The sequence below is a fragment of the Narcine bancroftii genome, chromosome 4 (genome assembly GCF_036971445.1).
Source record: "Narcine bancroftii isolate sNarBan1 chromosome 4, sNarBan1.hap1, whole genome shotgun sequence".
Taxonomy (NCBI): domain Eukaryota; kingdom Metazoa; phylum Chordata; class Chondrichthyes; order Torpediniformes; family Narcinidae; genus Narcine; species Narcine bancroftii.
Window position 1 is genome coordinate 107,986,578 of NC_091472.1, and position 17,705 is coordinate 108,004,282.

Genomic DNA, 17,705 nt, shown 5'->3' on the forward strand with positions numbered 1-17,705 from the left:
ACAATGGTATATAGAAATGAATAAATGTATTCCATTAGAAAAAATAACATAGTTTAAGAAGTAATATTGAAATATTCAAACAAATATGGGAGCCTTACATTAAATACAATAGCGAAAACCTACCGGGGACAATCATTACCTAAGTTGATGGAAGGAGAAGGAAATGAAAAGAATGGACTCAGTAGAATTTCTGGTGTATTTTTGTTGAGTGACAACATTGTCTGACTGGTTTAATGTATCCTAGATTGTATACCTTAAATGCATGGGTGGGGGGGGGTGGGTTGGGAGGAGGGAGGGGGGGGGGGGAGAAAATGGCACTGTATATGTGTGAAAAGGAAAAAGTGTGTACCATGGTTAATGTGATTTATGGTGTGGAAAATAAAAAATTTAAAAAAAACTGGGAGGTTGTTTAGGTTTCTTTGGAATGCATTGATGTCAAAAGTTAGGATCATTGCAGCTGTTAAGGTTCGTTTGCAATGGTGGCAACTACCTGACAGGATAGAAATTGGACAGTTCACAAAAAAATAATTGTTGACAAATGAATATGTTCTCAGTCATCAGCAGATTTATGGAAGATGTCCTCAATAGTGCTATCCTGGTTGAGTATGAGGTGAAATGAAAGTGACTGCCCATAGATACTAAGGTAGCATTGACTTGATGTGGCATCAAGGGGCCCTGGTAAGACTAAAATAATTGCACGTCAAGGGGAAAAATGCACCATTAGTTGGAGTTGCACTTTGTATTTATATTTTAAAAAAAAAGGATGTTGTTGGAGATAAATCCCTGCCTTGCTATGGTTGCAGGAGTTTAATAGGTCAGAGTCCTCGGGCCACCCTTTCTTCTGCAATAATGCCAGAGTGAGAATTTTCACTGTTTGGTCAATGTTCAGTTCCCTTTGATAATGCCAGAGTGAGAATTTTCACTGTTTGTTCAATGTTCAGTTCCCTTTGCCACTCCTCAGGGTGCAGCATTTCATCCCTGCATGGAGCAAGACCAAAACAAAACATCGGGGCATTGGCTTTTCTGTGGCAAGTAATATTTGCCATATAAATCCCAGGTACTTCTCACAAGTAAGAGTGCCAACATTTTTCCTCAACAGTCAATGTTGTTTGCCTACCATCAATATCCTTAGATCATAGCCATTACCAGATCAGCCACATAAATTTTTGGCTGCACCAGCAGGTGAGAGTACCGGAGGTAGATGACTGAATTTAAATGGGAGTTAAGTGGAATGTAACGCTGACTTCAAAGCCACCGCATGGAGAAAATGGACAACATTCAGAACAAAGCAGCCTGCTCCTATTCACCCTTACCATTCGTTATCTCTCAATCGCAGTGTCTGCAATTTGTTAGTGTTGCAGTTACCTCCCTCCCAATAGAACCTCACAAACCTCCAACCTTGTTCAATGAGAAAGGAAATTGTTACAGCCACTCATTTGTGCTACAAGCCTTTGTGGCTGAAATATTTTGTAGTTCCTTCATTTGTCACTGCATCCAAATTCTGGAGGTGTAAGAAAATGATTAGAGTAGCTTTAACAAAAAGTGATACCGGTAATATTTTAAGGAGATGGCCAATAAGTGAGCTGTAAAATAAATTAATGAAATGAATTAAAGCAAAAAGACTTCGCTGCAACTTTGAGATTTGTAGTAATTGATGTATGTTAATGGTAAGCTGCAATTGGAAATGAGATCCTAAGATCTTGAAGCAATAATTTTCCTGAACTGTTATTCCTTTACCCTGGGATATACCCAACAGATACAAAATTTCAAATATTACAATTTTAATTATGGTAATTTTGGAATTGCATACAGTGACTTTTTTTACTCATCTAAAAAAGAAAATACTTTTGGACTTGTTTCTATTCCCTTTAGTGATTTATAAAGTGCATTGATTTGCAAAGCAAGGCAGTACTTTAAAATTCAAGCAGGTCTGTAAAATTGATGAAGCCTTTGAGTGTTCAGATCAAATAGCTAAAAATGAACTTGATCTTGTTCTTGAAACTGAGCTGTCTGCTTTCACATTTTAGGGAAGGTGCAATTGATCGACTGGTTGGCATTTACAAGAATGTCGTGCATAAGACTGGAGTAAGTAAAAGAAAATGTTGGTTCTCGCTGTATTTCATTCCAGAATCAAAATTCAGATAAAATTCAAGGATTCTTCTTTTCAGGGATACCTTACAGAGAATGGTTTTGTCAACTTGGAACGTGTTCAGATGATAATGACTGCAGTTGGAGAAGCTGAGGATAACATATTCAAGAAGAGAAGGGAGGATGATGTAGGTTGTCTCAAGTTTTGTCATCAGTTATAAGTGAAATATATAACAGTTGAATCTGCAGTATAATGGGAAGTTGTATTTAATCTGGTTATTACATGGAATTTGTAATTTGGCATTGAATTAAACAGTAAGAGCTTGCTACTGATCAGAAATAAAAACACCCTTGAAGTTTGTGAAAATCTAGATGAATTTAGTTTTTTAAAGGAAATAAAAATGGATTCACAAGGTTGTTTTCTGCTTCACTTTTATGAAACTTTAGTACAAGTTGGATGTCAGGCTTGAATGGGCAGAGGACAGTTGAGACTGCTACTTCCATGGGTCTGGGTCCTCTTTGCTCTGCATGCTGGTTTCAGGCCATTTGAGTCCACATACATTTGGAATGCTGAGGCTCCAGGTTAAAGTGAAAAAGATCCTTGAAGAAATAAACCTCTGTTAATAGCTGATTCTAAATCGGCTATTAAATTTCCAAGTGTAACACTTGAAATCTACTTCTTTTAGGTGTCATTCAGAAAAAGGCAGAAGGAGAAAAACAAGAGGATGAAAGTAAGTAATTTCCTGATCCTATCACATTGGATTTTCCACAATGCTGTTTAAAAATAAGGATCGTAAGGAAAAAATAGATTTCATCAGCTGTAAGTATCTCTGGGTAACTACATTTGATATAAATGTTGCATTTTAAATTTGATCAGGTATGCCTGTCAGTTGTTCAACTTCAATAAAATTGCAGAGTTTGATTTAATATGTACTGCTTGTTTATCAAGTTGGTATTGTCTTCCCATCGGAAAATACACAATGTAATTATTCCAGAGAATTCATGTTAACAAAGTCAGAGTTTTAGATCTGCCCCAGCAAGCATGTATACTCTTGACAGAATGTAGTTTCATTCCCACTTCAAAAATGTAAGCTGAATTCTAGTGCAGTGGCACTGGGGGGGGGGGGGGGGGGGCATGAAATCTGTCAGATGCCATTTTCAGGTGGGAAATTAAACTAGGACTTTATTTTTGTGAGTGGATGCTTTAAAAAATAAAATCTGTTGCACAGTTGGTATCCTAAGAACAGAATATTAGATTAATATTACATAGCAGTATGTGGCAGTTTACTGTTTGCTGTCACTTTTCTTCAAAGCTATTGATTGTAGAATATTTTGGAATATTGTGAAAGGAGTTGTACAAGTACATCCAAGTCTTTTATTCACCATTGCCAATTCACTTTTTAGAATTTGTACAAATAGCTTGAGTGAAGGCAGTGATTGCCAAATTTGCTGAAATTTCCAAAGTGCATAGTGCACTTAGATTCCAGTTAATCACCATTCCATTGTTCAGCACAGGATGTGAATCCAGACACTTAGTGTCTCTGAAGGGACTGTCTTTCGCTTCTATTTCTCTTGTTGGTGGAGGTGCCGCGCGAGTGGTGGCACTTTGTGTGTCTTTATGGCAAAGAAAAGTTAACAAATTTGGTATATTATGTTATTGGCAATAAATGAATCTTGAAGTCGAGATTTGGCATTGTTGGCTGTTGTTTCCCACATTTTCCTCAAACTCATCAGGTTCCTTGGGGACTTGATTATGCCATTATTTCTCATCCAAAGCAAATGAATTAAAGATGTGTTGGATTTTAATCAGGATAACATCAAATAGAAAATCTGTTTGTGCAATGCTGTGAAAGGCCCCAGGATACAAGATTAGTGAAGTTTTGCTCAATGTAATTATTATTTTGGGTAGTATGGAAACCTATTGAACCATTATATGGCTAATATTTGTTCTGAAACATCTAATCAGGTTTCACTGAGTGAATTTCAGGACCCCAGTGTTTTTATTTTTAAAAAAAGCAGAAAATCCTACTAGCATTTGCTTGAATATCACCTCAGTGGTTTGTAGCTAGTTCTGAGAAATGTGTATGTTTTGAGTGCATTTCTGTCATGGAGAAAAATATTAGTCCTTCAATATTCCTACTTCTGTTTGATTGTGCATTTAACGCAATGTCATCAATCATTTCCAAAAAGGAACATTAAATTGAGTAAAATAACTGATAATTACCCTAATACTGCATTGATTCTTTTGCTCTATTGCTTCTGTTCTGGGTTTTGAGATTAAAGTAGGTTATTCCTGTACCAAATCTGTATATGTCAATCTTATATTGGTATGATTTGACTGGCACTGGCTCCAGTGAGTGTGTAAATGCTTTTGCATCCATTTTATTTTTTCTTTAATACCGAAATGGATTTAAGACTCATTATGGTAATTTGGTATTGTACTATATATATGTGAGGGCACCAATGAACAACCAAGAGGGAGGGCATTGCAAATGAATATGAATACAGGGTGAGAGGAATTATTTTCCAGGGGCATTAGAACTGGTTCTGGGGAAGAAAGGGTGTGTTTATGTTGGATATGTAGCATTTCACCAGGGCTGGAATTCAAATCCAATGGGGAAGGTTTAAACCATTTTGACATTGGAAACAAAGTATGGTTGGATATGCATGTCAATGGATTGCAAGCATATTTAGAAAGATGAAATAAATGAAGAACATAGAGGGGAAGGCATCAAAGAGGGGGCATTTACTTTAGTTCAAGGAATACAAGAAACAAGGCTGATGAACTGAGGATATGAGTGAACCACGATGAACATATTTCTTATCTGTCAATGTGAAATGGTTGAAGCATGCCAGCTGCTGGTTATTGGTGTTTTTAAATGGGATAGAGAGTGGAAAAAGGGGCAGGTTTAGCAACAGTAGTTTTAAACCAAGATTTATTGCAGCTGTAAGAGATAATATATCAAGGGTTATTAACACTTGAGATCTAGATTGAATGACAAACAAAAATGCAGCAATCACACCAAGTGAGGATCTGGGAAGATGCATGTAGGTTTAGTGAGAAGTGTAGAATAATAGTGCAATAATTGAAAGTGATTTCATTTATCCTTGCACAAGTTGGTATAAAACAGTCTGCTGAATTCTTAAAATGAATTTAAGCAAGTGTATTTAATAAGAAATTAGTAAATTTCAGTAATCTAAAAGGCAGTGCTAGACTTCATTCTGGGGGATGAACATGGATGGGTGGAAGGGATAGTAGTGGAAATTATCAAAACCCAACTGGATATGGTGGAGCTATTGGAAAAAGATAAAGACTAGAAGTTAGTCGTACCTCTAAGATGAGCAGATTTTAAATGGCTACTTCAGTCCGTGAAGGAGAAAGGCGTTCAGCAATGAGATGGTGAGGGCTCGGACCATATATAGGTGATTTTAAAAAGGATAGTGTGCAGGGAATGGATTTTGTAACATTCCCTTCCCTGATGGTGAAGCACATGCACCAGTGGATAAGGCAAAAAAAAAACTAATTCCTGCAAAATGAATAATATAAAGCACATGTTTGCTGTGGCCAGAATCCTGTGTAAATTTAGATGCTACATAATGAGAATAATGTGATGTATTGAGAGAAAAAGCAGAGATTTTCAACAGTGTTGCCAGGATGGGAGAATTTTGATAGGTTAACTGGGCTGTTTCTACTTTTGAAGTTAAGGAAGCTGAGTTAAGGTAAAGAAAATTTCAATTTGTTTATTCCAAAAGGTACTCATTTTGTAAGGATAATGCCCTCAATATGAGTATCAACTCATGAGTATCAGGTGTTCACACTCTTTAGATTTCCAAATATTTTGTCATACTGTGACTTAGAATCCACTAAGTCATTGCTGTTACAAGTACAAGGGAAAACTTTGGGTTTATTCAGAAAGTTGTATGTAAAACATTTTAAGTCACTTGTTTTGGAATTTTATGAAAATGACCCATTATGCCAGAATCTCTTTTCGGAAAAGGCTTTGAAATTTTGTTGAATTCTCTTCAGTTTATTTGGATCACACTTTATTTTCCTTAATAAAAAAAGATGTTAAATAGCACTTTGCTTAGTTATTTAATTTTGTGTAGAGGGTGTCATTGAGAAGCATTTGTTGTGGTTCAAGCTCGTCTTTCCAAGTAGGTTGAAAATTTCCAAATTTTTATTTGAGCAATATTTGCATGAAAGTGAAATTGCTGAAGATGAAATACTTTTAGAAAATAATCCAAAAATTGAATTTGAAAAGAGGGGGCTGTCTGGAAAAAGTTCCATTTGTGTAACATTTTCATATTCCAAATATAATAATAACCAATGCTGTAAACAAGCCTAAAAGTAGTTTACAAGTATAATATGAATTGTACTACATTTAATTATTAAGGACAACAAATTATTTTGCCATCTATAAATTTATCGTTGATGCAGAATGTCTTTAAAAATTATCCAAATTAGATTGTTAAATTGAAAAAGATTTTGAGAAGATTGCTTCTTAAAAGTAAGTTGATATTAGGCTTTGGTCCCTCCAAAAGCTAACTTTCATGATTTTGTTTTCAGGAAAATTTGGAAGTTACTGATCTATCTTTGGCAGTCTTATGGAAGTTGGGTGTCCTTTGTGATTTATCTGTCTTGAAATTGTATACAGTGATTTTGAAATGTTTTTCTTTTTTTAATCATTGCTCTGCCTGTAACTTTTTTTCTTTCATCAGACCGATGTACCACCCTTAATTCCAGGTGGACAGCTTGCTCCACAACCTTTGATCCCGCGAAGTGGTGGAAGTAAACCACCAGTCATTCAGAGTCCAAGGCAGACAGCTTATGAAATGAGAATGCAGGGTAGAGATCAACAAAATAGGGTGAGCTGATGGGCTTTTTGGACAAAAGCTTATATTTTTCTATGATCATAAAGAATTTATTACTTATTCAGGTAAAAACCTATGGTTTTAACTATTGTAAGATGTTGAAATTGGTGATGTCGTTCAGTGAATACTCATCAAATTTGTCATGTCAATTTGTAAATATAAAATGTTTAATTGAAAAAGATTTTGAGAAAATATTGCTTTTTTAATAGTTTAAAATTTAAACAACTATGATTACACACAATACAATCGATATAAACCATGTTTGTTTTGAAGGCATATTTTGTATAGTTTTTAAAAAACCCTCTAAATCTTCCCCTATCCCCTTATACCAACATAATCTCTTTGCTTTCAACCCCCCCCCAATCACAACCCCTTAAAAGAAGGAAAGAAAAAAGGAAAATGAGGAGAGGAAAAATAACAGGAAAAAAAACCCACGTGATAGGGAGACCATGCCACAATTAGATCCAAATCTTTAAAATTTCAAATGTAAATAATCCATATGAGGGCAAAAAGATTGCTTCTTTAAAGTAAGTTGGTATTTGGCTGATCTGTCCCTCCAAAAGCTAACTTGAATGATTTTGTTTTCTTTGGGAAATGTGAAAGTTACTGATTTACCTTTTGCGGTCTTATGGAAGTTGGGTGTCCTTTGCGACACAGTTGCATTTACTCATCTGTCTTGAAATTGTTTGACTTTATTTCAAAGAAGTTGGACTGAAAAAAGGAACTTGATTTTTTTTTCAAATTGTACAAAAGTGGAAAAATCAAAAGCACCACAGTCACTGGAAATCTGAAATTTAAAAAAAACTGGATGGGCCACATCTGTGGAAAGATGAGCAAAGTTTATGTTTCATTTCAGGACTGGGAAATTGAGACTGTAAGTTTAAAGTTGCAGAGAAATTAGGGAGGGATATTTGGGTCAAAGGGAATATATCTGATTTAGGGAGGCCAGAGTCTTGGAGGTGACTCATCAACAAGATGGAGCTTTCTGGTTGATAGATTAATGAGGGAAGGTGGAAAGAGAAAACAGATTGAAAGGGGCATGTAAAATCTGTGAAATGGAGATTAGAATTGTAGAAAAATGTCCAGCAGCTCGGGGTGTACCAGTGCAAGAAGCAAAACTCAGGTGGGTAATCTAACAGCAGGCTTGGTAAGTTGACAGAAGGACATTGACAGAAGTCAAAGTGGGACTGAGCGAAGTTTTAAAGAGACAGCTAACAGAAAGCTGCCTGCAAAGTCCGTATCACCTAGTCTGTGTTTGATTTTTATAAATAGTTGTTGTATCAAATGCAGTGGACTAAATTGGCCCAAATGTGCCAAAAAGGACTATTCTTGGTCCAAGAATGGTGGGAATGAATGGTGTATTGTACCTTCTGTGTTGCTTGGGGAACTGCCATCAGGAGTTGAGTGGTTGCTGGAGATGGGAGTGGCATAGAGCAAAATACTGAGAGGAAATGAGAAAGAAATCTGGTGGTGGAATTTCCTGAAACAGGGTGAGGTTTGCAAAGGATGATTAAAAAGCTAATGGGATGGAAGCTGGGAATGGGAGCAGAGGTACCTGATATAGATGAGACATAGTCAGTGACTCTGTCACATGGTGCCCAGGAAGGAGGTGAGACACAGTCAAGAACTCTTGTCATATACAATAGCAGGAAAGTTGTGGTTAAGGACAAGGGCAGTCATCTCAATCACCTTTGTTAAAAAATATCTTTTTGTCAAAACTTGTAGGGTGGGGGATTCAGGAGAATGGAATGGACTTGTTCATAGGAGGTGGGATGGTGAGTCTCTGTGGGCAGGGCAGGCAGGAAGGTGGGTCTCTTGTTGATAAAAGGTTGGGCCTCCTATGCGAGATAAAAAGGGAGTGGTCCATATAATCTGTGAAGGGGAAGGGAAATTGGTTTTGAAATGGATGTTGTTGGCAAATCCATCCCTTGAGATGGAGACAGAAATTCGGGAATGTAAAGGAAGAGTATGCAATGGACCGTGTGATAGTGAAAGCAAGATTAAAATAAGAAGTTTTCTATGAATGCAGGAAGTGGCACTGATGGTGTTAATTTACTGTAAAGGGAGTTGGGGGAGGCGGGAGGCAAGACCTAGGTAGAACTGAATCAAAGACTGTCCCATGTACTTTCCAGAAAGACTGGTGAACTTCGGCACTGTGCGACTTACCGCAATAACTCCATTGATCCAGAGAAAATAAATGGAGTTGAAGGAATTGTTAACCAATGTTGAATAGATTCAACCAGGCAAATGAGTGTATTAGCAAAGGGGACTCAATGTGCAAGAGAGTGGAGTGTCCTCAGATGAAGGGGCAAAGTCCATGGTGAAGATGAGTTGGTGACTCTTAAAGTAATCTGGAGACGAGAGCTGTCAGGGCTGTAGCAGGGAAGGGGCTAGTTCATATTTTGAGAAAGTGTCTGGTTGGGTAATCCTGCTTGTGGACTTTAGGGTTTGGGCTGAGGGGACTATGAAACCTCTTTGAAGGGAAGATCTGAGGAAAATCAGTGAGAAGTAGTCTTTGCTCTATAGCAGCTCTCATTCGTCTATCAACCAAAAGATTCTAACATTGGTCTTGCCATAGAAGAGATTTCCTCTTTATAATATCAATCCATCCTAACTTAAAACAAACTTGTTTTCCATTTTTCTCGTCTCTGAAGGGTTTTGACCTAAAATATTAATTCTGTAGCTTTTTCCACAAATACTAACTGACTTGAAGTGTTTCCAGCATTTTGTATTACCAGTTGTTAGTTCTGGCAAATCCTGTCCAATATCTTAGTTTTGAATAATCCACAAATGAGGCAATTTTAATTTTTTCTCAGGTTTTATTCGTGCACATCTTCTTATTATTTTATATTGCATATTTTCTTGAACTTAATAGAGCATACTCATGCAATTTCTTCCTGTTGCATCTTTTCTCTGACCAATTATTTTGCAAGTTATAGAGGCAATAAATGTTTTCTTGGCCCTTGAGAGCCAGCTAAGGATGATAATTCTGAAATTCTAATGAGACTGGAACAGTCAAAGTCTTTAAAGAATTTCTGAAAGAATGGGAAGTATTATCTGAAGTTATGATCATTATTTTTCCCATGCGTCTTTAGTGTGTGTTTTTTTTTCCAAATAGCCTTTCCTTTCAAATAATTGTTACCTGCAATTGTTTTAATATGATTCCAAGGCTCCTTTATAGCCTGGTTGAAAATGAATTGGTGTACAAAATAATATTGTGTTGCTTACAGTAATTCTTGACTGAAAATATAATGTGGATAAATAGATTTGAAATCCAATGAATTTAGATATTGTTCTCTAAGGTGTCATTTTAAAGTCTTACTTTCCATACACTGCTGTTTTGGAGAAATCCGATATATTTTTAAATTTAGACATACTGCATATTAACAGGCCCTTTTGGCCATGAGCATGTGCCACCCAATTACACCTACTTAACCTACAATGTTTTGAAGGGTGGGAAGAAACCAGAGCCCCCAGAGAAAACTCATGCAGACACTGGGAGAACTTACAAACTCCTTATAGACAGTGCAGGATTTGAACCCCGGTCCCTAATGCTGACACGAACAGATTTGTGTGCAAGAGGATAACCACATTTGTTTAACCCTTGTCTGTGTTTGTGACTTAATCGTGGAGGAAAATGGCCACATTGTGAGTACAGAGGTCTGAAGATATAATCTTTAAAGGTGCTTTATAATTATTTCTGAACTGAGAATTTAAGACCTTCAAGCAAGACTAGAATGATGCTGAACTTTTAAGGACTGACTTCTCAGAGTGGGACTTTAATATCTCACGCACTCATTCATGTTAAATTTAGAGATAAGTAAGAGATTTTGTTATTAATAGTTTAATTAAAAACTATTATTTTGAATTTACAATTGTCTAGTAAATTTTCTACTGCTGTTCCTACGTTAGTGCTGACAAAGTCCCTTTAGTCCCAAAAATAATTGAAAGGGTTGTTAGTTTGTAACAAAAATGACATTAAGACTACAAGTTCATATTTTGAGAAACCAAAACCTTTAAACTTAGTTGTGTAATAAAAATATATTTTATGTTTGGAAACATCATACTGTGGTTTTATGGCAATACACTCTCAGCATTGTGGTATTACTCACTTGAATGAGATCTGGAATAAAGTCTGTGAATTCCTTGACTGTAGCAAACCCATCCTTATTTTCTAGTACCAGAAAGTTAAATAAAAGAATCTGCTTGCCTGTCCTGGCAGTTTTGGCTTTACTGGTTTGATCTGTATATGTTTTCTGACATATTCAAGCAAGACACAGATTTTGCTATAGATGATTGTTTTGAAAATGCAAATGTTGCTTCATAGTTTACTGCTCAGATGATTATGTAAAATGAATGTACAAGAAGTAATGCAGATTAAAGACCAGATAGTTTCATTCTTTCTCCGCAGTTACATTCTTGAGTGTTGAGTTGACAGAAGAATGAGCAATAAAATGACAATGAGCAAATGGAAAAAGCAACAAACCCTTCTGAAATTCAAGAAACTAATGAAATAAGGGTGGAAATATTTTGTGACGGTTAAACACTAATAATGGTGATAGAAACAGAAGTATAATAAAACCCTGTTATCTGGAATTCAAGCAACAGACAAAAAAAAACAGGGAAAATAAATAAAAAAAATGAAAATAAATAGGAATAAAATAATAGGTTAAAAAAAATTGCAGGTTTTAAATTGTAAAATAAATGTTCTCTGAAGTAACACGAAAACCTTTGGTGAAGATTGGAGCAAATATTCAGCAAATGGAGTGCCTTGGTCGTGCTTTGCTCTTAGCAGCAGTTTAAATAAAGTTGTGTGAAACAGCAATAGCATTACACTTGTGTGAAGACCTGGTTGATGCATCTCTTTGTTGGGGTGACTCTCTTAAAAGTGTCTCCTTATCCCTGCTTGGTTGGAGTCCCCCTGGTTTGAGGTTTTATCTGTAAACTTCGGGGAGGGGTAGTTAATTATCTATAAAGTTAGTTTTTCAGACAGTTCCGTGGAGAGGAGAAACCTGTAGATGCAGCGATGGTTAATATTTTTCAAAGAATGAGACTGAAAATAAAATAAAATGCTTTAAGATTTGAATATCCATGCAAGTGAAGTTTGCTCAATTTAAGTACAATGTAGTATTTTTGAATTTTAAACTGTAAATCCTTAATGCAGCTGATCAGTAAGGAATTGTAAGAGTAAGTCTCTAGCAACTGGAAAATTCACTTATCTGGCATCCACCAATCAGCGTAGGTGCTGGATAAAATGGGGTTTTGCTGTACATTTGTCTTCTAATTAATAGAACATGAAGAAAAATTGTTTTCACCAAGCAGTGCAGAGTGAGTGAAATATTAAGCATTTCTTTTGGATGTATTGAGTGCTAAGGTTTCTCATCTATTCAAATCATGTACAAGTTTTGTCATTTGACACATATAGTTAACGCAGTACAATTCCTTGATGGGTGTATTCTCTCACACTTATCACTGGGATATTCCTTGTATTACTCTCAAGGTTTGAATGTTCCCTAATGTGATCAATGAGGAACATTTTACTTCCACCAGGTTATTGAATTTGTAAGATCAGCTAAGAGCAGCACAATCTTCCTGTTCACATTGACTAAGTTGGCTGTTTTAACCATCTGTCCAGTAAAGAGTACCTTTCAGACATTTCAGTCCTGGAAATGAGTGCTGCTAAATGACTATTATGGTGTAACTGTAATGAGTTGTTCTCCTTGTCAGCCCAGAAGAATACTGATCTGGCACTCATGAAATTCAAGAATGACAGGGTGGGGGTGGGAAAGGACTTGTGGCACTTGAATAATAACAGTTGTGTCTGGGTCAATTGGTGGAGCAATAGGGGTGGCTTTAACTTGCATACTTCTCTTGGATACTCCAAATGTGTGGTGCTGACTTTGCTATCTGTTTCATTTTGACAGATGCATAATAATGGAAGGTCAAATTTCTGCTTTTAATGTGATGATCTTATTAAGAAAGAATATTATCTCAGAAAAGGAAACATTTAGAAAAAATTAATTCATTAATATTGTCAAACCAAAAAAAAAACAGGAATGTGTATGGCTTGTTGCCTGATATGTTTTTGTGTGACCTCTGTGGTCAAATGATTTCCTTCAGATTGCAATTTGTGTACTGTTTTGACGTACTTTTTTTTCTCGATTGACTTCCTGAGCATCAGTGGTACCATAAGTTGCTGTGGTTTCCACAGCTCGAATGAGAAGTTCATAGAACTCGAGATCATTGCACCATAAATTGTGATTTGTTTAAATCCAATATACACTTTTGCAAAGCGGTATTCAATTTTTTTTCCTCCCCATTTTAATTTTCTAGACTCCAGATCAGAACAACAGTTCAAATTCAGATGGGAACCCGGTTCCACTCGGAATGAAGAGGAAGAACGGCGACAATGACGACGACGATGAACCGCCAGACAATATCAGGTCTGTTTATTCTGTGATTGCTTTGTTTAACCATTGAAGGTATTCCCAAAATAGACACTAATTACTGCCACTTAATTTGAAGTAGCTAATTCCATAATCTCTCCATCACTGCCTTTTCCATTTGTTGAGTCCTAATTAACATGGAAAGGACAGGAATGCAGAGGAAAGCACTTTGAGACGTTGAAGCTATTGATTCTGAGTAGCGAGATTAGTATGCAAGTGGGTTGTCCAATTAAAAGTTTCTTCTCCCACTGAGATCAAACTACAAATTAGGTAGTCCTATCTCTATTTTATGCAGACATGATCATATAATCTGAATGCATGTGCAGACACTAACTGGTCCTATTCATTTCCAGTGCTTTATCCCCTTAGGACTTCAAAATCTGTATGGTGTTGGAGGTGTGAGAAATGCTTTAAAACTAAAAATCTGAAGGTAATCATGAGGAATGAGATTTTTAGAATAACAATAGACAGAAGAAACATGTATCAAATTGTACTGAATACTTGTTTTGTGCTTGGATTCTAGTATCTTTAGTAATTGTAATTCTGTGGCATTTGAAGGCTCTGTGCACTATAAGGGCCAAGGTGTAGCCTTAAATGATTCTGATAATTCACAGAATTATTGAATGAAAGTGTCCTAATGTACATAGCCAGGTTACACAATGTGCCATAGCAAATGTATTTTTGTCCACTTTAAATGTTAGGCCTTTGTTATTCCATATTTTCCCTCTCAAATCTGGTGTAGATATCAAAGTAAATGGAAGACTGCTATCGATACATTTTTCTTTCTTACTTTCAGACTCTGAATTTCATCTCTGGCTTTCTGCATTGGCGATGCTAGAAAAATATTATATGCCTGTATCTGTGTGCAAGATGGTATATTTTTGTGTTCATATCATTTTAAATTTTATTTTTCATTTGCATCATTACATGTACAGTATATATCCACATCAAAAGAATAATAAAAACTCCGATGCAAAAACAATACATTTTCTTCCCCATCCCCACCCTCCCCAAAAAAGTAGGAAAAAAGAAAAGCCTGTCTAACTAACAATTATCTTTTAATTAATTAATTGCAAAGTTGCGTTAAAATCTTAAACCATGAACTAATTAGGGCGGGTTGGGTGAAGGAGTGGCGGACGCGGTAGGTAAAGTCGTAGCAATAAATTCCATATAGGGGTTCTAAATCTTATCAAATTTTTCTGGTTGGTTTTGTAAATTGTATGTTATTTTCTCTAATGGTATACAACTTGTCAGTCGCCAATGAGCCTGCAGCAGACATGGACATACCCCTCCATAAATCTTCGTCCGCGAAGCCAAGCCAAAGAAGAAAGAAAGATACAATTTAATAATTTTGTTCGCCAACTATTGAACCCCACAATATCATCTGATTTCCACGTCACGGCTATACATTTTTTTGCTATTGCTACACTTAAAAACTTCTGATAAATATACAACTTCACTTGAAAAATATCTGCCAATAAAAAAATTCTGGGATCTTTCAAAATCTGTGTTTCAAAACTCGTCCCAATGAAATGCTTGTCTTTCCAAGACTTATCTACCTTTTCACGTTGCCACTGCATGCAGAAAGGATCCTACTTCTTTATTATATTTAAAACATTAATCAGAGCAATTTGAATTAATTCCATGTAATTTGTATAATTGATGTTCAAAAAAAAATTGCACCATTTGATATCGAACATTAATCGTATTAGTTACACTTTCATAATGTAATTTTGACCATACTTCTTACTGAATCTGAATATTTAAATCTTTTTCCCATCTCAATTTAGATTTAAATAAATTCCTTCTGGATAGCCTCCTGCAATTTTATATACATATTAGTAATAAATCTTTCAATAAACATATCTTATTAAATATTCAAATGGACTTTTTTTATTTTTAGAAAGTAAGAAACCCCAAAAGTTTTTTAAAATTAAATAAATAAATAAACCCTAAGGCGCTGATTAGGTTGGTGCGAACTCCCTTAATAACGAGAGGTGGCACGAGGCCTCGTAAAAGGAAAGCAGAGGAAACAAAAAGAACCCATCTCCACCCTCCCCCCCCAGACAGAATATCAAAATTAAATTTCAATCAGTCAAGTATGATCAACTTCAAGTTCTCTATTAACTTGATCATCGTCAATTTCAACTTGAGCTTCAGTCGGCTGTCTTCCAGATGAAATCCCTCCTTTTGATTTTTCTTGATCCCCCTTCGATTTGTTGAGGTACAGAAGATCGTCTCCATTCTGCTTAATATTAGGTCGCGAATTGGCCAATTCCAAAGCTTCAGACTCATTAGCAAAAAATTGAGCTTGATATTGTCCATAAAAAAATCTTTTAAGGACTGCTGGGTATCGAAAAGCAAATTTATATCCCTTATTCCACAAAACTGATTTTGCTGGGTTAAATTATTTTCTTCTTTTAACAATTTCATTACTCAAATCCGCATAGAGAAATACTCTATTATTCTGAATCTCTAAAGGACTTTGTTGTTCTCTAGCTTTATGAACTGCCATTCTTAAAATCATTTCCCTCTCCTGATAACGTAATCAGGACAGAGTGTGGCGGTTGTCCCGGATATGGTTTTTTCCTTGGAGCTCTAATGTGCTCTATTGAGCTCCAAACCATTTGGAAAATTCTCTGGTCCCAAAGTTTCATGCAGCCAATTTTGAAAAAAAATTCACTGGGTTATTGCCATCAAAATCTTCAGGCAAACACAACAATTTTAACATTATTTCTTCTACTCTGATTTTCCAAATATCAACTTTCTGCAATAAATCTTTCTTCTGAACTTCCCGTACCATAAAATAATCTTCCAAACTGTATTGTTACATTCTTCCACCTCCATATGACATTCCTGGAAGTCTTCAAATTTTTGAACTTTGATCTTAATTTTATCAACAGTTTTATTACATTTTACCATATCTGTCTTCATTACAGTCATTTCTTCTTTAATAGCTCCCAACTGATTAGTAAAATTTGCTTTCACTTCAGCAAAATTTGCATCCATTTGCTGACTAATTAAATCCATTTTTTCAAAATCTGTGGGTCAAGAGGTTTTGGGGTAACATAATACTCAAAACAAAGGCATGGCTTTTTTTCCACCGACGCAACCACCTATTTCGATATCATCAATAAATTTAGTCATAAAGCCAATTCCCTAATCCAAATCCTGTGCAACCTAAAAAGAAGAGGCCCCAACACTGACACCTGTGGAACACCAATAGTAACAGGTAGCCTATCAGAATAGGGGCCCTTTATTCCCACTCTTTGTTTCCTGCCTTTCAGCCAAAGATCCACCTATGGTAGTATTCTTCCTGTAATTCCATGGGCTCGTCTTCTTTAGCAGCCTCATCTGGTACCTTGTCAAAGGCCTTTTGAAAGTCCAAATGTACAACATCCACTGCATCTCCCCTATCTATCTTTCTTGTGATTTTTTTTCTTCAAATATTGCAGTAGGTTTGTCAGGCATGATTTTACTTTAAGGAAATCATGGTGACTTGGGCCTATCTTGTCATGCACCTCTAGATTCTCTGTAACTTCATCCTTGACAATCGACTCCCAACAACTTCCTTTCATGCCAGTATTTGGCTGAATATGATAGCTCCTCAGGTTTTGAGCACTCTTATCCCAGTGAGGTGAATGACTGTTGCAAATGTGGAACTTTGTTCATGTTGATCAAGCCATTACCATGTTCTGAGGGTGGGTATATTTACATTCCAGAGATAGGAACTCATTTTCCTTGCGTAACTTGAAGGAAGTGCAAAGGAGTCTAACTTGCTTATACTTCTCTGCTGGTTCTGCAACAGAGCAGTGAGATGGAAAATATTTCAGATTTTATTATCATTTATTATTATTTTATTAATATCAGGCAGCTGTTATTGCCTGCAGGAAAGTCTGCTCCATACCGATTTTAATTTACTGTTGGTGGCAGTTAGAGGAGAACAAGAGAACAACTCAAAGCAGTTCATGTTCCTTGGTGCAAAAAATAAATGTGGCAGTGATGAAGAATTGGCAACACAACTGAAATAAGATTTTTATTTGCAATCATGTTGGAACAAGAAATCAATGTTGAAAAATTAATTTCATAAGGGGACATTTTGGCCTCCAGTTTGTTTGTCATTTGGTAGATCTGAAACTAGCCAAGCAGAAATCTTCATTAATACTGTGATGGAGATTGTCTGGGCATGGTATCAAATGTTTAATTGCTCAGGTGAGTGCAGAATTTTTACAATGCCAAATCTGTACATTTGTACCTTTTTAAAATTTTGACTTTCACCCCAATTGTTTCAAATTAAAA

At 36.0% G+C, this 17,705-nt stretch overlaps 1 protein-coding gene across 3 annotated transcripts in view; it reads left to right on the forward strand.

Moving 5' to 3' along the window:
- The window catches only part of xrn2 (5'-3' exoribonuclease 2), a 97,821-nt gene that overhangs the window by 36,075 nt on the left and 44,041 nt on the right, over window positions 1-17,705 (forward strand). For all 3 annotated transcript variants that reach the window (XM_069932378.1, XM_069932380.1, XM_069932379.1), the window contains exons 12-16: window positions 2,028-2,085; window positions 2,169-2,276; window positions 2,775-2,819; window positions 6,808-6,954; window positions 13,294-13,403. In XM_069932378.1, coding sequence (XP_069788479.1) covers window positions 2,028-2,085; window positions 2,169-2,276; window positions 2,775-2,819; window positions 6,808-6,954; window positions 13,294-13,403 — 468 coding nt within the window. The remainder of the gene's footprint in view (window positions 1-2,027; window positions 2,086-2,168; window positions 2,277-2,774; window positions 2,820-6,807; window positions 6,955-13,293; window positions 13,404-17,705) is intronic.